The 27,446-nt window shown below is 43.4% G+C and overlaps 1 protein-coding gene and 1 long non-coding RNA gene across 10 annotated transcripts in view; one reads left to right on the top strand and one right to left on the bottom strand.

Moving 5' to 3' along the window:
• LOC117005193 overlaps positions 1 to 27,446 on the top strand; it is a 67,990-nt gene that overhangs the window by 10,311 nt on the left and 30,233 nt on the right. For 6 of the 9 annotated variants that reach the window (XR_004419785.1, XR_004419790.1, XR_004419791.1 and 3 more), the window contains exon 3: positions 10,043 to 10,133. This is a non-coding gene — a long non-coding RNA (uncharacterized LOC117005193). Of the gene's footprint in view, positions 1 to 1,314; positions 1,458 to 2,745; positions 2,824 to 4,725; positions 4,785 to 10,042; positions 10,134 to 27,446 lie in introns of those variants that run through there. The other 3 variants (XR_004419788.1, XR_004419786.1, XR_004419789.1) reach the window with 3 other exon arrangements.
• LOC117005192 (myosin-13) lies at positions 207 to 27,416 on the bottom strand. Its single transcript, XM_033076622.1, has 38 exons — positions 26,556 to 27,416; positions 26,316 to 26,459; positions 26,065 to 26,221; positions 25,496 to 25,523; positions 25,301 to 25,412; positions 22,360 to 22,452; positions 22,200 to 22,263; positions 22,012 to 22,110; positions 21,812 to 21,915; positions 21,436 to 21,574; positions 20,670 to 21,028; positions 20,420 to 20,590; positions 19,779 to 20,088; positions 18,709 to 18,791; positions 18,096 to 18,183; positions 17,337 to 17,454; positions 17,032 to 17,155; positions 16,115 to 16,251; positions 14,558 to 14,813; positions 13,702 to 13,944; positions 12,816 to 12,992; positions 12,075 to 12,220; positions 11,898 to 11,988; positions 10,749 to 11,138; positions 10,532 to 10,658; positions 10,025 to 10,143; positions 9,262 to 9,458; positions 8,590 to 8,773; positions 7,571 to 7,736; positions 6,667 to 6,791; positions 4,510 to 4,818; positions 4,217 to 4,420; positions 3,982 to 4,107; positions 2,704 to 2,874; positions 1,455 to 1,559; positions 1,280 to 1,375; positions 743 to 877; positions 207 to 400 (listed from the first exon to the last, which is right to left on the bottom strand). Exons 1-38 carry the CDS (start codon positions 26,808 to 26,810, stop codon positions 386 to 388), a joined length of 5,967 nt encoding a protein of 1,988 aa, XP_032932513.1. The 5' UTR covers positions 26,811 to 27,416; the 3' UTR covers positions 207 to 385.

Here is a 27,446-nt window from a genome sequence, read left to right as displayed (position 1 = left end):
GGACACAGAGACACAGGCACGGACAGACAGACACAGATGGACAGGCACAAGGACACACGGACACACACAGGTACTCAGACACACAGACACAGACACTTGTCAATCCCATAGTGAATCAACAGTCCACATAGTCACTAACACATCACCCAGGTTTATTTTATATATATATATATATATATATATATATGTATATATATATATGTATATGTATATGTATAAACATATATATATATAATATAAAACTTCTCACAGCTTCACTTTAAGGTAGTTAAATATATCAGCTACACACATGCACGCGGGGTTACTCGGAGAAAGCAATGGATATCTGCTGGATACACAGAAGTCTTTATCAGGAGGAAGCCTGCTGCAGCTCGGGTCAGGAACCTCATTTCTCTGATTTCTAAATACAGAAAAAAGAAGATAATGTAGAGGGTGTTGAAGCAACTGAGTTATTTGTGGTCTTGTTTCAGGTCTGTGGCTATTGCAATTGTTCAGCCATTTTATAATGAAGAAGCAATATCTCCCAGTTGTGCTGAAAGATCTGGATTCTTAGAGCTGATTGTATTTGGTCTGACTCCTGTGAGGCACCAAAAGGTCCCTGCAAAATGCACTGGTTTTGAGTAAGTGACAATTCCTGTCCTTTCCAGTGAAAGAGTGGAAGAAATGCAGCTGTGGCTGTGTGGGCAGTGACCTTGTGACACCACCTGGACAGGAATGGTCCCTCTGTGCAGCCTCAACTCACCTGGCCTTCGATGTCACGGCTTTTGGCTCGCAGCTTGTTAACCTGTCCCTCAGCAATATCAGCTCGTTCCTTTGCCTCTTCCAGCTCGTGCTGGGCCTTGCGGCATCGCGAGAGATTGATGTTCGCCTGTTCTTCCTGAAATCAGACAGCACTGGCACAAATGACATTGCCCTGGCACCACTGACACCTGTGGCCGTGCCACAGTGACATCACCTGTGCTGGCCTCACAGGTACAGCCCTGTATTGCCAGTGCTCTGTGTGTTTATATCTAAACATCCACAGCATGACCACTCAGGGGAAAGAGCAATTACCCCACTCAGCAACAGGTGTGAAAATTGGCTTGTGTGGCTCCAAAGGGCATCAGGTCCAGGATTACTACACCTACACCTACTCTGTTGTGAGCCATAATAAAGAACATTCAAAGGCAGTGGCCTTAGCTGCCCTGTCAAACTCGGCATTTAATTATTTTAATGATCCAGGGAGCCCACCTTTCAGAAATCTCCACCCAGGCCCCACTGAAAAGAGTTCTTCACTCACAGCTTCCTCAGCCTGCTTCTTGTACGCTTTCACTTTTAACTGCAGCTTGTCCACCAGGTCCTGGAGCCGAAGAATATTTTTCTTATCTTCTTCAGACTGCAGGAAGTGAAAAGCAAGTCAGCCTTGGCAGAGGAACTGAGGTGATGCATGTGGGAGGGTAGAGGATTTGCAATACCTGGTAAGTGAGCTCCTTCAGCCTCCGTTCGTACTTGCGGGCTCCTTTCAGGGATTCTATTCCTCGTTTCTGCTCAGAATGAAGCTCATTTTCCAACTCATTAATCTGAAACACACAGTGGAGACAGCAAGAATGGCTGCTGATCCTGCTGCATGACCAGTGCTGCAGAGAAAGTGGCAGAGCAGAGCAGTGTCCTGCAGCTGGGTCTAGACTAGCTAAAATATGCTCACCATATTGTGTTGGTGATGACACAGTGTGTGGATGCATAGCTGTTTATAAAAGGAACTTAGCTGTGCATACCTAGAGCATCTGTAGTCAAAATTGGGCTTAAATCTGTCAGAGAAGAGGAAATTGAAACAGGGAAGGGAGGGTTCTGTGAATGTCCACCAGGTAAATGGGAAAAATCTGTTTCATTTTTTATCTTTCATTTGTTCTCTTTGGGAGTGGCAGCAGCAAACACTGTTTAGGGACAGGAAGCATGGAAACCTGGCTGCTGTCTATTCCCTTTCCACTGGTCCAGCTTCCACAGGCATTGAATTAGAGATGTAAGGTGGCACATCTGTGTCTGTGCCCCTCTGTAAACCTGCTGATTTCTACTCCCTTTTTGAACCTTTTACCAGCTGCCTCTACAGCCTTCCACGGCAGCAGGTTTCCAAATTTCACTTCGCCCTCTGTACAGTATTTCTTTTTATCAATTTTAAAGGCAAAGATGGGCTGGTGTCTCCAAATGGCAGAGTCCTAGCCTTGTTTGTCAATACTCATAAAGCTTTGTCTTGCAGATCCTTCTTGAGTTGCAGAGACCAGAACTGAACCTGGTATACTTAACATAATGGCAAGAGTGTGTTGCCATACAACTCTGTCTTGTTCTCAGTGCCTTTCCTAATGAAGCCTAAATGTTTTTCTGTTTTAGGTTTTTGCTTCTATTGCACATTCAACAGCTTCTGAAGTCTGTCCATTACTAGTTCCAATTTCATCCCCAAGTAAATAGGACTTAAATTATTCTTCCCTAGACAAAATTACCACCTATGTCTCCCTGATGTCCATCTGCTCCCATTTTAGCCCACACAGGTTTTTTTGAGGTCACTCTCAAGTTCATCACTCACAGTGCAACGTTTGGCTACTCAGCACAGCTCTCATCAAACCTGCTGGGAATACCTGGGGCTCTGCCTGTTTTCACCCTCCCAAGAGGTTACAGCAACCAAGGACCCAGTCTGAGACTTCACTTAATCTACCCAAGTCTTCACCATACCCTGGCCTCCAGCTTCTGAAGTTGTTTCTTCCCTCCCTTCAGGGCCAGCTGCTCAGCCTCATCCAGACGGTGCTGCAGGTCCTTCACTGTCTGTTCCAGGTTCTTCTTCATCCTCTCCAGGTGGGCACTGGTGTCCTGCTCCTTCTTCAGCTCTTCTGCCATCATGGCTGCCTGGTTGTGGTGCACAGTTATGTTACAAATATCCCCATCCCAGCAGTTCTGGGCGCCTGGGAGTAACATGCAGCTTCACACTGGTGAGTGACTCTGCATATGCTCAGCGCCCATGGCCGTGCTAAGGCTCTTTCATACAGACAGGATCACTCGTTCTCAAAGTTCTAAAACTGCTTCACCTTAGAGAACCGACAGGGTTGATATAAAGAAAAAAATAATCAAGGCGTGAAAATGGCTTGGTACCAAAGTTCTAATTTTTAAGTCAGTCAAAATTGAGCTATCTTGAAGTATTACCAGTTAGCACTTTGCATTTCTGGGCTTCCTCATTCCTTTGGGTACCTGGCTCTGTGGTGCTGAAATCTGCCAAAGGGTCAGACTTCTAAGCAGTTTTTGCCAGTGAGATGACCCTGAGTACCTCAAACTGCACTGAAAAGTTTGTGCCTCCTGAGGTCCCCAGAATCTGGGATAGATAGCTGTCACCAGTGTGGCAGAGCAGAGAGGTCAGGGATCCTGCAGCACTGCTCCTGGTGGGCAGCCAGGACCAAACACGGGTGCACCAGGACATGATGCAATAGTGTCACCATTTTCTCTTTAATTTTCCTATACCTTTCCTAGATGGTCCCAGGTATTATTACTTCTGATAATATGCAACCTGTAGCCTCATTTAAATGAAACATTTATATTCTCTCTTTTTCTTTCTTACATGTCTGGCATTTGTATTGAATTGTGTATGATTTTAGTCTTAATTTCTGCTTTTCTGTGCTGTGTCTAGACAGGCCTTTGTTTCAAGTACTCTTTTTGTATTACAGTTTTGCTACCATCTGTTCTCCCTGCCTATTACATTTACTCTGGAAGCAAAAGTGAATGAGTGTGGAGAAGGGGAGAGAGAATACCTTTCAATACAGCCAGCTAGCAGGACATGAGAACCCTTTCTGAGGGGGTCTTCTGTGACAAGTAGTAGGGCATGAGGAGCATATGGGAGGGAACATGTGTCACAGATATTTTCTGCTGAATAATTGGTTCTCCTCCATCTGCTTGCTGTCTTTCTGAAGAGTAAAAGTGACTGTGGTAGTGCAAAATGGAAGGGAGGCGAGCAAGAGGACTCACATCTGTGATTGCTTTCTTTGCCTTCTCCTCTGCATTTCTGGCTTCCTGAATGCTGTCTTCAACTTCAGTCTGTAAATGGGTTATGTCCACTTCCAGTCTCTTCTTGGTGTTGAGGAGGCTGGTGTTCTGTTGGGGCAGCCAGCAGACAGGTCATTCCCACTCGTTAGTGCCATTCCCACCCGTTTGTGGCGCTCCCCCAGGCTGCAGTAATCTCCTGTGCAGGAGATGCCCATACCTGCGAGTGGAGCAGCTGCACTCTCTCGCTGGCATCCGTCAGCTCCTGCTCAGAGACCCTGCGGGCGCGCTCCGTCTGCTCCATGGCAGCTCGCATCTCCTCCATTTCTGTTGTCATCAGGCTGTTCCTACGCTCTACTATGGCAAGCTGCTCCTTCAGGTCATCATTCTCTCTCAAAGCATCATCTAAATGGAGCTGGGAATCCTTAGAAGGTGAAAGCACCCTTTGTGAGACCCAGGAGCAAGCAGAGGGAATGGCAAAGAGCCACGGGACAGAAGCCTTGTGGTCCCTACCTTGAGCTGCCCTTGCACTGCTTTAAGGTGCTTCTGTGTCTCTGCTACCTGACAGTTGGCATGGCTCAGCTGTATTTCCATGTCGTTCAGATCTCCTTCCATCTTCTTTTTCAGCCTCAAAGCATCATTTCTGCTTCTGACCTCGGCATCCAGCATGGTTTGCATTGACTCTAACACCCTCTGGTGATTCCTCTTCAGCTGTTGAATTTCCTCATCTTTCTCTGCAGTCCTTCTGTCAACATCTGACTTCACCTGGTTCAGCTCTAGCTGAACACGTAAGATTTTCCCTTCTTCGTGCTCTAAAGAGCCCTGTCAGGGTTGAAATATTATAATTTGTAGTGTCCATTGCTGGGACACACCCATGCAGAAATGTGACCCCCTGCAGCTAGAAGGGCAGGTGTATTTGCCTTACTGTGGACATTTAGAGAAGATCAAGCACTGAAAAAACTGACTGCTATTCCTGTAACCCATCTGGATATTAAATGGTAATTTAGGAATAATATTCCTTAGGAAAATGCCTCAGATACCACAAGGTCTGGGCACTGAAGGCTATGGTGACACTGGAGAGACAACAGATCATGTGGAAATATAAAACAGAACAGCCAAGCCTCCTGCTCAGAAGCACCTTGCGTTCTCTTGCTTGTCCATGCTGATTTCTGCTTTTCCACCCCAGTGGCTGTGTGGGCTAGTTGCCCTTCCACACCACCTTTCCCTCTGGTACTCATTTCCTCCCCTCTGGTATCATCCAGCAGCAGTGGAAAGCCTGCAGCTGGGTCTTTACACCCATTGGACAGAAATAAGCACATGCAGAGAATAAAACAGCAATAAAAAGCCCTGGCATCCCTTTTAAGATCATATTCTCTAGAGATGCCTGATTCTCCTTTTGGATTCTAGAATGAGCCTATAGTGACTAATTCAGGATTAGACTGACAACATTTAGATAAATTAGAGTACATGGGTTACATGACCACAGTAACTCTTGCTCCTACTTCTAGAGAAGTGCCAGTGGTTTTATACTTCTTTTCCTACCTAAGAGGAGTTAAAGAGAAAATAAAGTGGGACTCTTCTTGGTGATGGACAACAAAAAGACAAAAGGTCAATACAAGAGAAATCCTGACTGCATATAGGGATAAAAGTTTTACCCTGACAATGATGTTGCACTGGAAAAGGTTGTCCAGCAATAATGTGAAATCTCCATCCTTGAAAATTATAAAAACCAATTTGGCAAGGCTTTGAGCAACTTAATGTAAGTTCAGACCTGGCCCTTCTTTGTTCAGGAAGTTGACTAAAAACTTCTAGGGATCCTGTAGAAGCTAAGTTAATTCTGTGTTTCTGTGTTTGAGGTATGCTGTAGGTATATCATGGGCAGCTCATGAAGTGCTCACAAAGATATTTTATGGAGAATCAGATGTGGTTATACAGAAGTAATAAAATCTTTCCCAAGAGGCAGTCAGAACAGAAGGCAGAACCCAGAAAAGAGGGAACTGAAGGAGCTATAGTCTGGCATGGATTGACAAAAAAAGTAAGATTTAAAGTAATGGAGAGCTGAGGGGTATCCAAAGAGAGTAAGGAAGAGAGAAATCATGGAATAGTGAGACCCAGTATGCAGCCTGTGCCAGCAGTGCATGACAGTGTAGTCTGAGATTCAGCAGATCCCAGCAACCTCTTCAGGTTCATCAGAACCTCTGTCCTGTGAGCTGGCTCCTCTTTGAAGACTGACTCCTGTTCATTCAAAGTGGTGGAAGTGAAGAAATATTGCCTCAATTCTCTTCAGCATTCAGTTTGCTTTGAGCAGGAGGTGACATTGAGAAGACTTTTAAGTATGGATTTGACCTTCCCTGGAAACATCTTTGATTAACTTGACTAGAAAACAAAACTGTCAGAGTTTTGAAATGCTAGTGACTTTTCTTCAGCCTTCCATGGGAGCAAATTCAAACAGATGGTGGAAAATTACCTCAGTTTTAGACTGGGACTGAGGGGTTTTTGTGCGTGATAGCACAGCAACAAATGCAACATTGGTGTGGCAAGGGAGTTTGTCTGTGCTTTCTTACTGCACTTTTGGGACAGTTTCAGGATAAGAAGGAATATAAAATATGTACCCAAATTTTCACCATTCTTGATTTCTCTAAAAGCAAGTCCCTGATTGAGGACACTTGCCTCTGCTTCTTCTAATGCTGCTTGTAGGTCACACTTTTCTTGCTCAATTTGCTTCTTTGCTTTCTCCAGCCCATGATGTGCTTTTCCAGACTCAGCAATCTGTTCAGTCAGATCAGAAATTTCCTCTGCAACCAGAAAACACATACTCAGCTCCTCTCAGACAGTGTGATCAGTGGCACCTGCAATTGCTCCTTGGCAATGGAGTGACAATAGAGACTCTGGTGTAGTGAGGTCTAACAGTGAGAAGAAATAATACATCTTGTCTTGTGTGCAATCTTTATTTCTCATAACTTGCACATCCCAGTTCACTGTGCAACTTGAAAATGAGAAGGACAAACTGGAACGAGCTCAGAAAATAATGTCAACTTCCTCTGGGTAGTGAAATTACATCTCCAGAGACAGTCATGTTTGATTGATTTTTTAAAGCTTAGATAATCCCCAGTGATCATTCAGTTTACAAAAAGGATCTGAGTTGTACTTCCTTTCTATAATTAGTTTGCTTGTTAAATGCCAATCCATTGTGCCACAGCTGCATGATCCTCCAATAACCAGGAGACACACAATAGCCCTCCAGATTTTTTCTAGTGGCAGTGACTGAAGCAATCTGAAAAAACTGAGTATCATCGTAATTTCTGTCTATTCAGTTAACTTGGTCCTTATCCATGCATAGGATTATGATGATGTGAACAAGGGAGAACATCCTGAGGAAGCAGGATGCCATAGAGATGAAAATGTGTGCTTGCAGGTGACTTTATAATCAGCTGAACAGGAGAGAAAGTCACCACCTTTGTGGGAAAATCATAAAGAACAAACCCCTGGGAAGAGGCAGAGCTCTGGTAGTCCAGAAATGTGAAAGCATCTGTGGGTTCAGGGTGAATCTAAGCTGACAGACACATGAACTTACGCTGGAGGTTCTTGTTCTCCCGTCTGACAGTCTCAGCCTGATCAAGCATTTCTTCATAGGCGTTCTTCATCCTGAAGATCTCAGTGCTGAGAGAGCGAGACTCCTTCTGGGCAGCCTCCAGCTCAGTCTGACTCTCCTGGTACTTCTGCTTCCATTCAGCCAGGATCTGGAGTGACAGGAGGAGAATGACCCATTCTGAAACTCCATGTCTGCACCTTTATGTGACAAGAACCCAAGAGATCTGGCCTATCTTAACAGTCTTTTGCTTTGGACTGTTCTCTGCCTGTGACAATAACTCCCTGTGATGCATGCTCTGGTTGTTTTGGTTGGATCTACTAAAATATGCCTTTTCAACCAACACTAGTGCATGCCCCATGCTGTCAGGAAGGAGTTTGGTTTGACACCAGCCCAAACATAATGTGGTTGGTCTGAATAAGGATGTGTGAGACTTGATAGTGTTGCAGGAGCCAGTGGTCTTGGACTAAGCCCACCAAGAAAGGTCATTCTCTACCAATTCTTTCCTCAGTTTGATACCACAGACCTGTATGATCCGTTTTTAACAGTCTTTTCACTCACACAAGGGTAGGCCAAGACACAGGGCTGTGCAGCATCACTTGATACAACGCTGTAGATTCTTTTTAATGTTAGTAAGGGCAGTGAAGGCTGAACTTTACATGAGTTTGAGGTTCCCCCAACCCCAAGGTAGACTGGCAGACTAGCATCTGGGCTTATTAGCTTGCAGGTGTATACTCAGTCTTTTTGACCAGTCTCCCTTGTGAAGGCTTCATGCTTTTTAAAATTATCAGAAAGTTGCTTTATTATTTGCTGTGGTCACCTGGGGCCACTTACACAGTGACTTTACCATAGGGGGTCCCACTATGGGGTCCTTACCATAACTTTGCTTTGGGTAAGATGCAATTTATTTTACTGTGAGTGAAGAACTTTGACAACTTCAGAATTTGTCTTGTCCTATCAAGCATCTGATGATGTTTAGATCTGGCATGGTCTTTCGAACAAACCTTGTCAAAATTCCTCTGCTTTTTATCGAATGCTGCACAGACTGCATGTGACCTCTCCACGTCAATCATGAGGTCATCCACTTCCCCCTGCAGCTTCTGCTTTGTCTTCTCCAGGGAAGCACACTTTGCATTGACAGCCTCGATCTGCTCCTCTGATTCCTGTAGGCGCTGGGCCAGCTTCTTCCTGCAGGATGGGACATTCAGCACCGAGAAAAAGAAAATTCTGACCTTCTCAGAAAATGGACATCAGAGGAGTTTGGAATGGGAAAGATGGGCAGAGAGATCAATATATAATGCTGTGGTGCCAGGAGCCTGGGGTGGCACAGCACTCTGAAGTGGTGCACAGACTGGGAGAACATGCACCCAAGGATGAACTGTATCAATGTGGAGAGGGATCAAAAAGATGCTTTCGATACTGACAATGTAAAGAATGTGCTGTTTCAACTACTATGATTATCTCAATTCACTGGAATTCTCCTTTATGTAGACACCCCTAAGTCTCCATCCCTTCTTCTCCTTTAAATATCTACTCACTCCCCTTTTCACTTCTAGTACATTAAAAAGCACACTGCTCTGCATATTACCACTACAAACATATTCTGGTTTCCTTCACTTCTTCTCTCACTACTCTTAAATATCCTTCCACTTGTTCCAAGACATCCCCCCCCATACTTGGCCTCCTCAAGCTCCTCCGTGCGCTGAATTGCGTCTGTCTCGTATTTGGTTCTCCACTGGGCCACTTCGCTGTTGGCCTTGGACAGGGCTCGCTGCAGCTCCCCCTTGGCCTCCTGCTCCTCCTCATATTGTTCCCGGAGCAAGTCACAGTCGTGGCGAGCGGACTGCAGGGCGTGGGCCAGGGCGTTCTTGGCCTTGGGAGTTAAAATTTACCAAGTTGTCAGAACATGAATAATTTGTGACTGGTTACTTTTCCTGTAGTCTGATAAAATATTAATATCTCCCTGTCCATGTGCTACAGTTGCTAGAGAAACAGAAGGAGTAAAATTAATAACATTAGGGAATCTGTGTTTCAGGCTTGATGTTGTTAAACAGGGTCAGGTGCTTGCCCATCTTGTCTAGGATAGCACCTTTCAAACACATCTGCACCAGGTGTTTCAGGGAAAGGCAAAATAAATCTACCAACAGACAAGGTGCAAGCTGTCCTTCTCTATTTCCTCTTTTTGGCTGCTGCTGTTTGCTTTGCCCATGGGCACAGAGCTGATTCATTTCTCTCATGTTTTTGATCTTCAGAATGCATGATAAGAAGGGCTTAAACTGTCTTGCTTATTTAATTTTTAATGTCTCCTCTCTGTGTTGTATTCCAAGGCAAAGTTCAACATTTTCACTATTCTGATGTCTCTTCTCTGAGGAGAAATCTCATTTATTTTTTAGCATTGATTTATTTTAAATTTTTTTGTTCTAAATGAAAGCAAGTCACCTTATTTTCTTCCTCTAGTTGTCTCTTCAGCTCTTCAGTCTGCTGAGTGAAAGTATGTTTGCCTCGAGTTAACTGAGAAATCAAGGACTCCTTCTCCTCCAGTTGCCGAGTAAGTTCACCTAACGAGAAAAAGTGATTTTTTTAGACAGACATATGAGACATAAACAAATGAATGAGAACAGCTAGCCATGTGGAAAGATATAAAGTGGTAAATTGAAGAGAGAGTAGTATTTGCATTCCCACTGCTAGGAAAAGCTGTTGAAGAGAAATTCTGTGCTGGCATCAAAGAAAAGATGATGAACTGACTACAAACTCACATTTTGACTGACAGTATTCATGGTTTGGTGTTTCCCTGGGTAGGTTTCTGTGACTGCCACCAGGAGGAGATTCTACATTCTGAGTTTTGTTCAGATCACAAGTGATGGATATGTTACAAAATACACAAGAATTCAGGCAGCATGTTTAGGTACTTGACGCTAGAGTATTACATTTCCCCAAGGGACGTACCATTCTCAGTCTGTAGGCGTGTTTTCTGTGTGTTCAGATCATTAATTAGCCGCACATGTTCATCATCTTTGGCTCTGACTTCGCTGAACTGGTCTTCAAGGGCTCGGCACATTTTTTCCAGATTGCTCTGTGAAGAGACAGAAAACATCCCTCAGCTCACCAAGCTGTTCTGAAGAACAACGCTAACAGTGAGAAATACTTCTTGCTGTGCAGCAACCTTGGCTTTGGAGACAGACTCTACATTGCTGGCCAAGTCATCAATCTCCATCTTCAGCTCACTCTTTTCCTTCTCCAGCTTCTGCTTCACACGTTGCAGGTTGTCGATCTGCTCCCCCAGCTCAGCTGTGCTGTCCGCGTGCTTCTTGCGCAGGGCGGCAGCCGTGGCTTCGTGCTGCAGCGTGGCCTCTTCCAGGTCACGGCGCATCTTCTGGAATTCTGCCTCACGCTTCTTGTTCATCTCAATCTGAGCTGCTGTGGCCCCTCCTGCTTCTTCCAGGCGCTCGCTGATCTCCTCCAGCTCCCTGGACAGGTCGACTCTCTGCTTTTCAGACTTGGCACGGATAGCACGTTCGGCCTCAATTTCTTCCTCCAGTTCCTCTATCCGAGCCTATGAGAGTTAATTGGTTAAAAGAGGACTTTTGAATGGACAGATTTAAAATTATCACTAAGGAATAAAGAGCAAACTTTCACATCCATTAATACAAGCATAAAAAGAGAAGTACCACTAGAAATGTCACTGTATTGTGTCCTAGGACAGGTAATATTCAGTTTTAGAACAATAGTGAAAGGAAAATCTGATACTTTATGTTTTAGCTCAGAATGGATTTACTATTTTGTGAAGACTTTAGAATTGCACTTTCCTGAAGAAATAGAGGTGGTGTCACTGGAAAATGTAAAGGAAAGTGAATTTCTCAAAAATTTCCTAGAAGGCAGGCAGAACAAAGCAGTGTTCTTTCTCCATCAGCAAACAGGATGGATGGAACTTTGAGATGAAAAATCATGGGATAATAGCACTGAAGAAAGCTGTCTTCCTGGCTCTGCATTTAGAAGGTGATCTTTGTCCTGATCATGACATATTAAGTCACATTCTATTGTTTCCTTAGAAAAGTGATTCTCAGTGGCTGCACATCTGTGGCATTTTCAAAGCCTGCCACAATGTAAAAAATTTCATACATAGTCATGTAAGATTAGAGGCCAGATTTTCTGTAAAAGTGTCCTGAGATGGGAACAGCACCCAGAGTCCCATATCAATGGTTTCATTCATGTGAGGGAAAATATTTTTGTAAAATGGTCTAAGAATAAATACCAGCTAATTCTAAGAAATTTGTGCTTGCCACTAAAATTATTAATAATTCCTAGACTTTACCTGAATCTCCTTAATTTTCTTTTGCAGCTGAGAACTTTGAGCCTGCTCATCTTCAATTTTACTTTGCAACTGGCTAATTTCAAAATCCTTTCTGTTAAAAAACAAGAAGGCAAATTCAATATGGTTAAGATAAAACATAAATTTCAGAATTCAGAGCATAAGTAGTCAGTGTAATACTTTTTTAGCCTTTCATCCATTTGTTGCTTATCATTTTCCAGATCCATGATGGAATCCTGAGACATATTCAGATCACCCTCCAGTTTTCTCTTTGCTCTCTCAAGGTCCATTCTCAGCTTCTTCTCTTGCTCCAGAGATGCTTCAAGCTAAACCACATAAAACATACTTTGAAATACATAAATTATACATTGAAAGTAACTATTCTTGATTTTAAAATCTAAGCTAGAAATTTATGAATAGAGAAAATAATCAGGGCATTTCCACGTGTGCTGCACTCTCAACGTGAGACCAGAGTTGCCGTGGTGATTTAGTTTCAGACATTGAGCTGCCCACAGCTTGGCTGTGCACAGTTGAAATACCAGTTTTCGAAAAAACAGAAATTAATTTTTTCCAGTAGCTGCAGTTTCTAGCATATAGACTGCTAAATATACACAAATTCCCAGTATTTATAACTTCCTGGAGTATATGCACACACGAATAACTCTGCAGCAATCTTCAGACAGTCACAGGTTTCCTGCTTCAGCTAATGGGTTAAATCAGATCACAAAAGTCTACAGTGCTGAAATACCCCACAAGGAGCATGAAAGATGTGCTGGATTCCACAATTTCCTGTCAATCAGCAGCAGTTTATTGGCTGAAATTATCAGAGCTGGCTTGTCTGCTTTAGGTGTTGCTTATACTCTGAACTACAGATTTCTAGTCTACTGTAATCTGTCCCACAACCCAAAATCTTCTACTTACATCATCCACTTGCTGCTCCAGTTTGGTCTTGGCTTTGGTGAGGGTGCTGACTTTGTCTTCCTCAACTTGCAAGTCGTCCAGTGTCTGCTGGTGGGCTTCCTGGAGAGCCTTTTTCTCCTTGGTGAGTTTAGAAATATTTTCATCCAGAGCTGCCATCTCTTCAGTGAGGTTCTTCACCTGTCAGACAGCCAGCATCCATCCCATGAGGGGATGCCTTGAGAAATGGCAAACTGAGAACACAGTCACTGCATCCATGCAAAACCTTGCATGGATGTGGTCAGAATGCTCCCTGCAGAATGTTTATATTGATTGCAATATAAATATTTAGCAATAAAATAAATATATCTCAGCTGCATATATAATGCCTGAGAGTCTCCCCTTTCTGGTCCTTCAAAGGTAGGAATTCTTGCTTTAGTTGTTTTTGATCCCTACTCCTATCCTACTAAATTTTGTAGTGAAACATGCTAGATCTTCACTTGCCTCTGAAAGCTTTTCCCATTGGGATTTACAAAAGCCCTCCAAGTTGCTATTGCTCAAGGAATGTCTTTCCTGCATATATTGGCTATGAAAACAGTTGCAATTTGTCAGCAAGTCAGGTTCTTTAAAAAGAGATGATCAAGTGTTAAGCATAGCCAAAAGTGTGTTAAGCATAGCCAAAAATATGTTAATTTTTTTCTGAAAGTGAAACAAGCCATGATAACATGACAAAGAACCTTAACAGAAAAAATCGTGTCAGCGATGGATTAAGTGAAAATACCTCTCTCCTATGTATTGGATACATCTCACTTCTATTCATAGAACTTAAAAGTGGCTGCATTTTTCCACAAAACTGACAAGCTGTATGGGAGCACTGTGGGGAAGAACAATTCCCTGATTTCTCTGTCACCTTATTCTCTGTTGCATGCTTCTCCTTTTCCACTTTGGCCAGAGTCATTTCAAGATCATCAATATCTTTCTTCAGCTCTGAGCACTCATCTTCAAGTTTCCTCTTCTTTGCTGTCAGTTCAGCATTTGTCTCCTCTTCATCCTCCAGTCTTTCATTTAGCTCTTTAATTTTGGCTTCTAGCTGGATTTTACTTTTAATGAGTCCTTCACATCTCTCTTCAGCATCAGCTAGATTTTCACTCTCCTATCAGAACACATTGAATGTGCATTATATTTATCATAAAAATGACAAAAGACAGTTAAGACCCTGGGTGAGTGAAACAATACCGTTTTTTTAAAACTAAACTGATTTAAAAGCACATAGCAACAAGTGACAAGTCCATTTGCATCAGACTGCTCTTGGCCATGTAATATTTTTTTACCTTTCAGAACCTGACAGGTGCAATTTCAGTCTCTGTTCAGCAGTATTCCAGAGAAAAGCAGTTTCCACAGATTCAGTCCTGCCTCTGACAGAAAAACACCCCTGCCCTGGCTATTATAATGACAGCACATGTGGAAACATCATTTGGAAAATGATCCTGTACTTCATCCAGAATCAGACACCACTGTGAGGAGAACATTATATACACTGTGAAATGTCTGATTCTTCTACTGGGGATAGCATTGGAACTTCCTGTGTTCTCACTGGTGTTAATGGTTGGGATGTGCTTTGCACCTTGCTCAGGTGTAAGGGACAAGGCTAGGCACAAAGCAGTGAGGCTTTGTCCCCATTATGTGCCTGTTTATAGAGAACAATGGAAAAGAGCAGCAGAGTAAGAGGAAGTGGGGTGAATAATCTGAAAATGGAGGTTACTCACAGACTGAACCTGGAGCTGCAGGTCATTTTTCTCTTGCAACAGGGTCACCATTTTCTCCTCCAGTTCCTTCCTCTTTGCCTCAGACTTTGCAAGCTCCTCCTTGGTTTTCTCAAACTCTTCCTTCATGTTGGCTATCTCCTTCTCAGACTCTGCACTCTTCAGCAAGGGCTTGATCTTGAAATACAGCTTCATCCATGGCCAGTGTTTGACATTCATGAATGCACGAATGTTGTACTGGATGATATAAATAGATTCTCTGAAAACACATGAAACCAGTTTATGAGGGTGGTGAGACTTTAGCTGGAAACCTACTCTGGTTATTTGCCACACAGCATCAGCCTTTACCCCAAGAACTTTTGCATGAGACTTTTTTCTCTCATCTCCTTTGCTTTTACTAAAGAGTCATTTTGAGGCCCTTACTGCAGAATGGCTGATTCAGCAGTTTGAATAATATCTAGTGTCTGAATATATGAGGAAGAAATATTACAAAACAGATACTTGTCTGGCATATTGACTGGGAATCTCTGAGGCTTTTCTCAGGCTCAAGGAAAATACAAGTGCTCAGGTAAATACCAGAGTGAAAAATGATATCATTGAAGTACTGCTGCTGAGATTATAAATCTGACAGTTGCTGTCAGTTGTGGAAACAGCAGCTTGATGCTTTTTGGGTCACTCAAAATAGCAAATACCATATTAGAAATTATTAAGACAGAAACTGAAAAAATAAGGAAACATATTTATGGAATTGAATGCAAAGGGATATTGTTAATGCTCATACTTCAAAGGGAGATTAGATAATTCCTTTCAGAGAAATTGAGGGAGAGTTACTGAATTCTTAGAAACTATGCCTGGTTCAGGAAACACTTGAGCTAAACATATGCTGCTGAATATTACAAATAAAAGCAATTATTTGGCAGAGTGTCCTCTACATTTATGCAAGCTTTGCTCCCTCTAAAACTTTCACTTGTCAGCAACATTCGAGAAAGTTTGCTTGTCTTGGCCAGTGCTGTCACTCCTGAACTCTAAATTTTGCATGATTTTTCATCTCAAAGGGGATGAATGAAAAGCTGAAGGGGATGTGGAATAGTTGAAAGTATGGAGTACTTCTAGTACTTCTACAAGCTAGGATTGTTCACCTTAGATGATGGAGACAGGAAAGGAAATTAAAGAAAGGGAGAGCAGAGAGTGATTAAACATCATTCCTTACAAAATCAATGTGATCCAATTAAATGATGAGACAACATATTGAAAACAAACAAACCTTAGCCCTTGTTTAGTTGGCTGTCTCTGTCCCAGGGTTCTTTAAAGGCTGAAAATTGTAAGTGCATTCCTGGAGAGAAGTTCCTTGTTAAATACTAAGTATCATGGGCCACCTGCATGGTCCCACTGCTCAACAGCTGCTGCCAGGATTTGTGAAGCTGTCAGGACGAAGCTTGCTCTGTTCCCCAATAATTTCTAAGGTTCTTTCCCAAGGACAGCTTTTTGCCTGAGACAATATATTACATATATGGACCTTTGGTCTGACACAGTACAATTGCTGGTATTTTCTTACATTACCTTCTTTCATTCATCTTTTTAAATTCAGTTCTCATGAGGTACCCTCTGCACATAGCTTGTGTATGAGTGATGAGGCTCACAAGCTTCTCATCTCTCATCTCTTCTAGGAGTCCCAGGAGACCTGCCTTGAAGAACACCTAGGACATAAAAAAGAGTCAAACAGCTTGAGGCTTAGGCAGATACATGGCCATTGACAGCTGATGCAGGCTGGTACAAGGTAGTTTAACAAAAATGCCTGCAGGGGAATGTTTTAAGAGCTAGAGAAATTCTCAGTGTTCCTGTGATTCATGACAAGTCACTCTGTGTATGATCTAATCATATTATTGCAGTGTTATTTGATGTCTGCTCCAGTGTAGTTTGTGGAAAATTTTGTTCATCTCTGGAAGTGTCCAAGTCCAGGTTGGACGGGGCTTGAAGCAACCTGGTCTAGTGGAAGGTGTCCCTGCCCATGGCAGAATGGCTGGAACCAGATTATTTTTCAGGTCCCTTCCAACCCAAACCATTCTGTGATTCTGTGTCTGTTCACTAATGCAGGCAATGGGTTTGTGCCCAGTGATAGCACTGACTGGCTTGTGCTGACCAAAGAACAGTGTCTCACCTCACACTGTTTGGATATGTTAGACAGACTGAATAGTAGGACTATCCAAACTTGTCTGAGCCCATCTAGCCTGCACTGATATAAACCTGTTCAACTGGCCATGAGAAAGAAGCAGCAGAAAATCTAGTTACAGCTGTGCTGGATCATTCAGGTAGTATGGTGTTCCCAGGGCTGGCAGTGCTGCCCCTCACCCAAGAGTCACATAAATTATCTATACTCCTTTTATAATCATCATGAAGGCTGATTTAGTATGCAAGAAATATTTTCAACAAACAAAATATTTTGCTTAATTATACCAACTCTTCCGCAAGGACTTTACCTTGGTGTGGCCAAATTTATATTGGTTGTGGTCAACATCAATGGAGGAAAGAAGCTTTTCTGAAGCCTTTTTGCTGTCAATGAACTGACCTTCTGGAATGGCAGAGGCATTAAGGATCTTGTACCTGTGGTGAGACAGGTTGCAAGAACTGGTTACCAAGAGGGTGAGGAAAATAGGATCCATTGTATATCATGAAATACAGGAACATACAGGTGTCAGAAAACAGCTGAATATGCCATCTGAAATCTAGACAGTGCTGTCTGGTTCATTTCCTAACAGACAGTGAGTAATAACTGAGGACTTACCGTTGCTTAAAATCTGCATAAAGGATTCTGCTTGGAAACCCCTTCCTGCAAATTCGGATGCCTTCTAGAACCCCATTGCACCGCAGCTGATGCATCACCAGGTAATGGTCCATTGCACCTTAAACAAAAAACACAATACATCCATCGTGATTCTGTTTTTATCCCAAGGAATCTTCATATGTATTAGCATTTTCGAATTATCTCTTTTATTTTTTTTTTAATTCGAGCAGCTCTTGACTAAAGATGCAGGAGGTACAGACAGAACATTCCTTCAATTCATGTAAGTTGTGGAGAGTTGCATCAGTGAGCTTTACTAAGAATGAAAGCAGTGCTTGTGAAAAGGCCTCAGGCCACATTTCTCAAAAAATGGCAGGATGGTGCTTTAGGAGACCAGCTAAAAAATCTTCAACAGCATCAGCCCCCTCACTGGATGTAGGCAAAGATGACACAGTATAGTGCAGTGCCATCCAGACAAGGGATTTTCTAATGCTGTTATCCACAACAGACAATTTTATCAGCTGTAATCAAACCCATCTTTATCATCCTCAGCTCCGTGTACACATTAATCCAAGAAGGGCAACTGCTGTGGACTCAAATTTTTTCAGTCACAGTAGAAAACACAAAAAATGTTCTCCTTATTACTGTCTTGCAGGCCAACCCCCAAAGGCTTCCACGTGCAGAGGGAGCTATTTGGGAAGTTGGTGTGGAGGCTTAGATTCCTGTCAGTCCCATGTCTTCAGAATATAAGGGTGGGCTTACCAGGTGTCTTGGTCTCATTAGGAATCAGGCAACGCACAAAGTGAGGGTGGGTGCTTCTCAGGTTAGTCATCAACTTGTTCAGGTTTTCCTGGGATAGAACAAAACAAGGGTTTCAGCTTCAAGCTTCAAAGCTTTTGCATTCTTATTTAAATTCAGGGAGTTCTAGAATCGCAGAATGGTTTGGTTTGGAAGAGACCTTCAAAGGTCTCCAAGCCCAGCATCCCTTCCACTGTCCCAGGGTGCTCCAACCCCAGTGTCCAACCTGGCCATGACCACTTCCAGGGAAAGGGAGACCACAGTTTCTCTGGGCACCCTGGGCCAGGGCCTCCCCACCCAGAGAGTGAAAATTTTTTTCATATATCAAATTTAAATCGACTCTTTTCCAGTTTAAAATCACTGTCTTTTGTCCTGTCATTACAAGCCTTGGTAAAAAGTACTTTTCTGTCTCTCTGATAAGCACCCCCTTTTGAAAAACCAGAATAAGGTGTGCCTGGAATCTTCTCTTCCCCAGGCTGAGCAACCCCAACTCTCTCAGCTGTTTTTATAGTATAAGTGTTCCAGCTCTCAGATCATTTCATGGAAGCATGGCTCATGTAAAATGAAATCCACATACCCTGAATACAGCAGACACTGTCTGGAAAGAGCCCCCCTTCTTCTTAGCACCCTTCTTGCCACCACCACCACCAGCACTATCACCTTGGAAGAAGCAGATGGGAGGTAAACAGTTAGAATAGTACATTTTGCAGGCCTCCTCTCCCTTTGGCCATGGACCAATAAAATACTTCATTTTAAATACTGACACACTGCTCCCTGAGAGTTTAGTAGACTGCTGCTAGGTAGTTGTTGATCAGTGTGTGGGATATTTGATCTCAAATGCAAGATTTAGGTTGCTGGTATGGAACAGTGTGGCCTGATCTAAGTTTCCTAACTGTGCACTCTGTGCTACTGGTCACATATTGCTTTCACTATTACACAAACCCTCAGTTGAAAAAAAAAAAGAAACAGATGAAAGACCTCAAAAATGTGACTCAGCAGCAGATATCCATTTATCAGTGCAGGGAAGTCTTCTATAGAAAAATCTCCTAATCCAATATTCCAGGTGAAGAACACAGTTCTATTCTGAGTTATGGCAAGAAGCAAATTATAGTCTCAGGAATACAAGTCCAAGCAGCTCAGTGTCTCTCCATAGTTGCTTTTCTATGAAGCCAAATAAGTTGAGACTTATAAATGACTTCTAAATTTATTCTCTGTCTCTCTCTTTTTCCATCACAACACCAGGACTGCTCATCTGAATGTAAAATTGTTCCATGATCTCTTTTTAGTTCTTCCAATTCCCCTCAAGAAGCAAAACTCTGTCTACAAGGACTAAAATGCTTGCACTTTGCACATTTATTTGGCCCCTGTCTATTGGCTGAGTAAACTGCAGTAATTCACAACACACTTAGTCAGGAAACATCTCCTGTCACTTGGGTTTGGGCTTGTTGTGCTTTACTTCTCTGCAGCACATAAATGGGGTATTTCCAACAGTTCTGCATGCTGGAACTGTAAGCACCCATATCTGGAAGCACACAAGAGCAAAGTCACCTTAGGGGCTGGTAGCCTTGAGTACACCCCTGAGAGGAGAAGCAGAAGTGGGCTTTAGTTGATTTTTATCTTATTGGCCATCACTGACAAAGCACTTACCTGCTTCTGCACCAGCATAGTTAGAGAAAAGGAAGCACAGCAGCTTCAAGGATGATTTCTGATACAACCCCACAACAGTTTCATTCAGAGGGTCCTTGTTCTTGTCAAGCCAGCCAGAGATGTTGTAGTCCACTGTGCCAGCATAGTGCACCAGGGAGAAGTGGGCCTCAGCCTTGCCTTTGCCAGGCTTGGGCTTCTGGAAGCTGCTGCACTTGCCCAGGTGCTGGTCATAGAGCTTGTTCTTGAAAGAGGTGTCAGTTGCCTTGGGGAACATGCACTCCTCTTCCAGGATGGAGAAGATGCCCATGGGCTGGGAGAAATATGAATACATAAAGAAAGTAAGGGCAGATGGGAGCCACTACTGCTCCTCACCGTTCACCTCACTGTTTAAAGGCAGTTATTAAATCATCAATTTAACATTGTGTAGGTATTCTCCCTTCCACCCCAGCCATATTGTTCAGGAAACCATTGTTTATACAGAGACAGCCTGTTGTTCCAGAAGCTCTGAGCTTTATAAGCTGCCTATTTTGATGTGAGGAGGTAATTCAACAGTAATGCATCATTTTTTCAAGAACAACTGAACTAAAATAAATTATCATAAAAGAAATGTATTCTGCTACAATGAAAAGATTTTTTCCCACCTTCTCAATGAGCTCAATGCAGGCAGCCAGGTCCATGCCAAAGTCAATGAACTCCCATTCAATCCCCTCCTTCTTGTACTCCTCCTGCTCCAGCACGAACATGTGGTGGTTGAAGAACTGTTGCAGTTTCTCATTGGTGAAGTTGATGCACAGCTGCTCCAGGCTGTTGAACTACAAATTCAAATCACCAATAAAATGCCAGTTAATTTCAAGCAGTTCTCAGTGGGCAAGCACACTTACAGCAACTCACATCAAAGATCTCAAAGCCAGCAATGTCCAGGACACCAATGAAATGCTGCCTGGGCTGTTTTGTATCCAGCTGTTGGTTGATGCGAACAACCATCCACAGGAACATCTTCTCATAGACTGATTTAGCCAATGCACCCACTGAATTGTACACCTGTAAGAAGCACAGCCAAGGCAGTAACAAATGTTGCGTTAGCTTTAAAGCTGAAAGAACACTGTAGAAATTGAAAAGCTGCTTATGTACCTGTTGGACATTTTGTCCTTTAGTTACATATTCATTCCCAACTTTCACCCTGGGGTAGCATAAAGCCTTGAGCAAATCAGCAGAATTCAGACCCATCAGGTAGCCAGCCTTGTCAGCCACTAGGATCAGAAACAGCAAACGAGTTCAGTAGAGACAAGGAAAAGTGTCCTGGTCTGCTGGGATGTTTCTGTTACAAAGAGCCTACTTTTGGCACAACTCAAATGCATCTATTATCAAGAGAAGCTCCTCTGCAGTCTCATGGAGAATATTCCCCTTGCTCCCAAGGCAATGTCTCAACTGCAACACAGTCCTGTGTCCATGCCTGAAAGGCTGCATCAATGCTTAAGTTTTATGCCTTTCTGTTTCCTTGTAGAACATAAATTAAATCACTGACTTTGTGAAACTCAAAACAATATTTAAAAAAAAAATTCTGGAAAGGAAAATAATTTTCAAAATGTTGGGCAGTCTATGGGGTGGGGTTGCTAGCTCTCTGCTGGTGCAGCTCACAAGCTGCAATCAGCCCTACCTTCAGTGCCATCAGGCTCTGCCTGCTCCTCCCGCTGCTTCTGCTTGAATTTCATGTTCCCATAGTGCATGACAGCCCCTGTCAGCTTGTATATCCCCACCTTCTCATCAGGGCTGAAGCCCAGGATGTCCACAGCATTCTGCAGAGGCAACAGGCAAGTTGGGAAAGCAAAAAGGCTGAAGCACAAGGGGCAGGTGGGGTTCAGTGAGTGTGTCCAGCACCATCCCAGTCCCATGGTACCATACAGCAGAGCCCAGAGCTGGGCCTGGCTGGGCAGGCTCCCTGCAGCTGGGCTGGCTGCAGGGATGCAGGGAAGCAGGGCTGCTGGGATGCAAGGATGCAGGGATGCAAGGCTGCTCTGTTCTGCTCTACTCACATCTGTCGCCAGCAGCTCCTCACTGTCATCAATGCTGGCAACACTGACTTCTCCTTGGCTCACATAGAGGAAGTCATAGGGATTGGTGGAGATAAGGAGGAGATCTGCAGGTATGTGGGTCACCTTTAGTGGCACTGGGACAGGTCACAGTGGGAAGAGAAAGCACTGACTGAGCCAAGCCCAGCACTGCTGCCACTCACCAATGAGCTCTGGCTTCTTGTTGGACATTATCTGGTAAAATATGTGGTAGCTCCTTTCACTAGACAGCTGAAAAGTGACTCTGGATTTCTCCAGGAGATCTAACCAAAAGAGAGGTGCTGTTAGTCTCCTGATACATTTGAGGTTGCCAATGCATAAATTCTGCTTGCACTGACTTGCTCCAACTCACAAGTTTCGATATCTGCAGAGGCCAGTTTGCCAGTTGGTCCAAAGTGAATCCGGATGAATTTTCCCTATCAAGCAGTGCAGATCAAACCATTGGTTATGACAATCAATGAGTGAAACTTGCATTAAATGTCTTCACTCCAACAAATCTGAAATGAACTCACAAAGCGTGAGGAGTTGTCATTCCTCACAGTCTTAGCATTCCCAAAAGCTTCCAGCAATGGGTTGGCCTGGATGATCTGATCCTCCAGAGTTCCCTAGTCACAGAAGAAAATGCTTCTTTATCACTTTACTACTTAGTAAATAACAAATATTGCAAAAGAGATGTAATAGATAATTTTTACATATCACACATGATTTAAACCTAAAAATTAATAGAGTTCTTAGTCACTCATCAGCCAACACTCATGGATATTGCCATTGATTTCAAAGGGAAGAGTGTTGAAAGAAATAGCTGTATTTTTCTTGCTTCTTGTATCTGATAGCACATGTTGGATATCACATACAAAGTCACTGCAGAGCAGTTCAGGGCATTTAGAACCTGTATGAGAGGTGTTTCTGCATTCCTGTTCACAAAAGTTGTGACAGCTAAAGAAAATGTGAGAATTCTGCAATTGTTTTTGGAAGTTGCTTGAGCCCACGACAAATACAAACTTTGGCAGGAAACACCCACCAAGGGAGAATGGACAATTTTGCAGTTGCATTCCAGCCATAGCAACATTTCAGGATGCAGGAATGTGGCTTTTGACATGCTTTGGAGACTGAGACATAGACAAAGCCTGACATTTAAATACCAAACTTAGATAAGCACAGAACACAGACTCTTCCATTTCTTTCTTGGGTTTTTTTTTTTGTTTGTTTGTTTGTTTGTTTTCCTGTTTTCCTGCAGAAGGAATTATTAACATGTAAAGTTACAATACAGTCCAGGAAGCAGAGTCACTAGTGTGACTCCAGCAAAGCCATGACTGATCCTACATAATCAGGGCATGAAAGTGTTGCCAGGGATAATTTTCAAGACAGATGGAAAACCAAGACTAAGGAAAAAAAAAAGAAAAAAAAAAGAAAAATTGGTTTCTATCAGATGAAAGGTGAGCAGCACTGTTTTGGTTACTGAATCTCTGTGCATGCAGTCTCAGTGCAGCCTTGCACTGCAGGACAGAGGCACTGCCATTCCCAGCGCTGTCTGCAGATGGCACAGCAGGTTTAAATTAGTTGTTGTTCATCTTCCGTGAAGATGGACCTCTAAAATTAAAGTAATGCAGTAGCATTGGAAGCTCAATATATTTTTTAAAAATAAAATATCCTAAATCCATAGAATAATGCCCTCTTACATGTATCTTTCAGCTGGAGAGGAGAGGAGAGGAGAGGAGAGGAGAGGAGAGGAGAGGAGAGGAGAGGAGAGGAGAGGAGAGGAGAGGAGAGGAGAGGAGAGGAGAGGAGAGGAGAGGAGAGGAGAGGAGAGGAGAGGAGAGGAGAGGAGAGGAGAGGAGAGGAGAGGAGAGGAGAGGAGAGGAGAGGAGAGGAGAGGAGAGGAGAGGAGAGGAGAGGAGAGGAGAGGAGAGGAGAGGAGAGGAGAGGAGAGGAGAGGAGAGGAGAGGAGAGGAGAGGAGAGGATGTGTGTGTTGTGCAGCTGACTACACCAACACCAAGCCTCTTTTGAGTGCATAGCTGTAACCAGAGAACTAAAACAGGAGCACTGTACATGGATAACAGTGTGGAAGAACATGGCAATTCTTTATACAAGTTCATTCTGGAGTCCTCTCTGCAGGCTGGGTGATAAAGTGCTGGAGGCCGAGACCATATTTTGGGGAAATGCTTTTACACACTTCCCTTATTCCTGCACCATTGCCTGCCATTGAATGCTGGGCAACACAGAACCATAGCCTGTTTTATTTAATGTTCTTAGAAAAAAGAACATGCTATTGTCACGGAGATTGGAATGCTGAAAAAATTCTTAGTGAATACTCAGAAGAGAGCAGAACAGATTACTGTCAGTCTGAGAGCCAGGTGATTTTCCTTCTATCACACATGGTTTGAACATGTCTCAGCTGTCTTGAAGCTTTTCTGAGATCAGTCCTGGCATAGTGAGCAGCTGATGAAAGCTGAGCCCAGGAGATTCTAACATGGTGCTGATGGAAAGAGTGCCTGTGATGAACTTGGCTTGGCCATAACAGCCCATCAATCACAGACACCTGCCTCTGAGTGAAAGAATATTCAGCCTTGGAATCTCCTTAAGCTCCACTATGCCCTTGGGTACTCAAATAACATGCTGACACATGTCACACGCTTTGATGAGCATCTCACAGGCTGTGGTGGCACACAGTTGTGCCACAAGGGTGTTTGTTTCCTGCTCTGTGCTGGGGAATGAAGCCTGTGCCTTGCAAATGCACCAGTGGGCTCAGATTGCAACAGCTGTGCTGCTCAGCAAAGGCACATTAAGGCATGCACTTTCTTTTCTGCAAGGATCCTTTCTGAGGTTACTTTCCGACTGTCAGGCAAGTGGTCCCAGCTGTCCCAAATCCAGTCCTTTTCTCATGCTGTCCCTCTGGACTGTTCTGCTGACCCCAGACAGAGAAACCAGCCAGTGGAAACTACGGCCTGATGCAACTGAAATGATGCTTAACTTCAACACAGCCATTCTGGAGTCCAGAGTTCCTGCACTTCCCCTGCCAGCAGGAATGATCCAAGGAGCAGGAATGGCACAGCCATGTGCCAGTGAGAACTGACTGCTCTCTTTTCATGTGCAGCCACTCAGGTGCTGTGGATCTGAGAGGACACTGATGAATAGGGGCATAGATGGACAGCCAGAGATGGACAGACAAAGAAAGCTGCTGTCTAACATTATCTTCCCCTCCCTCCCCTGTGTAAATGGAGGCTTTCCTACATTGACAAAATGGTTTTATAGGAAAGAGTTCAGCAGATTTGAGGCTGGGCATCAGGGGTACACAAGCATAGGTGTGCTTGGGTTGTGCATCCTGACTGTCTTCTCAGCTGCACAACACCTTCTGCCTTTAGATAGTCTTGCAACCCCAAAATACACATTGGTACTTTCTCCTCAGCAGGTACAGTGTGGGCAAATACTAGAACTGGGAGCTGACGTCATACCTGCATTTTGCCGGGCTGTGGATCTTTCTTCTTCTCACCAGTGACTGCAATTGTTGCAAAGTACTGGATGACACGTTTTGTGTTCACAGTCTTCCCTGCACCGGATTCTCCGCTATTGAAACAAAACCATCAGTTATTACAGGAAACATTATCAGTTTTCTGTCAGCTTTGTCACTCATATTAAAACATACTCACGTGATAAGGATTGACTGGTTGTGACGGTCTGAAAACAAAATCACAGAAAGCTGTTCAAATGAGATGTGGAGGGCATCAGTTCCTCAGACATAACTAACTGACTTCAAGGGAAAGAACTGCATTATATCAGTATTTATCACTTTCTTACAAGCCAAGATTAATGATGCATTAATTAGCATGCATCAGGACTATTTTTTTGTGCAGACAGGGATGAAGTACCCCAAAATTTAACTTCAAGTAGTGATTCTTTACAAGGCTTCCCACTTACTATTTGTTTTCTTTTGTGTATAGACCTTGGCTTAAATACAGTTTAAGTATAATCAGTTTATTTGCTGTATTTTTCCTTTATCATTTCTTTAAATTCCTTGCAAGGACAGGGGCACAAAGCCATACAGCCAGCTACTGCTTTTCCTTCATTGTCTGATAGCCCAGAGGCCATTAAGATTTTCACTGTCTGATCTTGCATTGTGCTGTAGGACTTTGAGACCACTGAGTAGAAGCTAAAATTCCTTGACCAAATAGCCAGCCCTACGAATAGCAGGGTTTTCCACTCTTGCCAAGTAACTCACCAGTCAGCATGAACTGATAGGCGTTGTCAGAGATGGAGAAGATGTGTGGAGGGGCCTCCTGGCGCTTCTTGCCTCGGTAGCCAGTCACCACCTCGGGGTTGTACACTGGCAGCCACTTGTAGGGGTTGACAGTGACGCAGAAGAGACCCGAGTAGGTCTGTGAGGAAGGGACACAGCACGTTGGCTTCCCCTGAGCCTGGCCCAGCAGCTCCTGAGGCTGCCCAGAGGAAGCTGCTGCTGCTGCCACTTACATAGATCATCCAGGCTGCGTAACGCTCTTTGAGGTTGTACAGCACAGCGGGTTCGTGGAGGTGGGTCATCATGGCCATGTCCTCGATTTTGTCAAACTTGGGAGGGTTCATAGGAAAGACTTCATCATCCTTTACAGTCACAGTCTAGCAAAAATAAAAGAAGAGAACAACAGGAGAAATCGAAAACAGAGAACTGCCCGAACTGAATGGTCACATTGGGGTAACAATGATATCACTTACTGTGTCGTCGTATTTTTTAACGGTGACTTTGTCGCCTTCTTTGCCCTGTATGGTACCTTTCACATACATTTGCTTGTCATCTACTACAAAACAGGCTGTCTTAGCATCAAATGGGCGATTCTGGGCTTCGATTCTCTCCTTCTCTGGCTTCCGCAGATAGGGAGCAGCTTCTCCAAAGATTGCCATCTCTGCATCAGAACTCATGTCTGCAGGTGCTCTGGAGGAATGCAGAGAAGTTGCAGAAAGTCTGTGCATTTGTAATTTACATTTATACAGATAGTGGTCATGCTTAATGACTACTAGAAATAGGAGGACTGATCAGGTGCTTAACTTCTGCCTAAGTTTTAATTATTCACTGAAGAAGTGTGAATAAAGAAAGTTCATTATGTAGACAGATCGTCTTTGAAGACATCCCGCTTAAATAGGCCTATGTGCTCAAGTGAGGGCAGAGAGAGTATCAAGCTTGAAGTGTTCAAAAGCTGGTCCTGCTCTATCTTCACCTGCTATTCACAGAGCTGCACAGCCACATCCTGCTCAAAGCCACATACACAAAGCCACTGAGATTATGCCCTTGGACATCTAAAAATTTCCACAAAATTAAGCTCTGTGAGTCATGTAGAGTGGCTCTCACAAGTGATTTCCAGATGGAGGTATGTTTAACACCCTCTGTTTTTGATGTTTTAAAACCAAGCAGGGGAAGTTCTACTAATTTCTGTCTATACCAAGCACTGGAGCAAATTGTATATGACAGTCATCACCTATCTAAAGCCAAACCTGTTCATTGTGTGAACCAAATATAAAACATCTTTTCCAGTTATGTTGTAAAATTGGCCATTAAAGGAATATTCTGTATATTACAGGTAATAATTAATAACACAGTATTAGCTAAAT

Source organism: Catharus ustulatus, chromosome 20 (assembly GCF_009819885.2).
Source record: "Catharus ustulatus isolate bCatUst1 chromosome 20, bCatUst1.pri.v2, whole genome shotgun sequence".
Lineage (NCBI taxonomy): Eukaryota > Metazoa > Chordata > Aves > Passeriformes > Turdidae > Catharus > Catharus ustulatus.
This window is presented reverse-complemented; position numbering and strand designations above follow the sequence as displayed.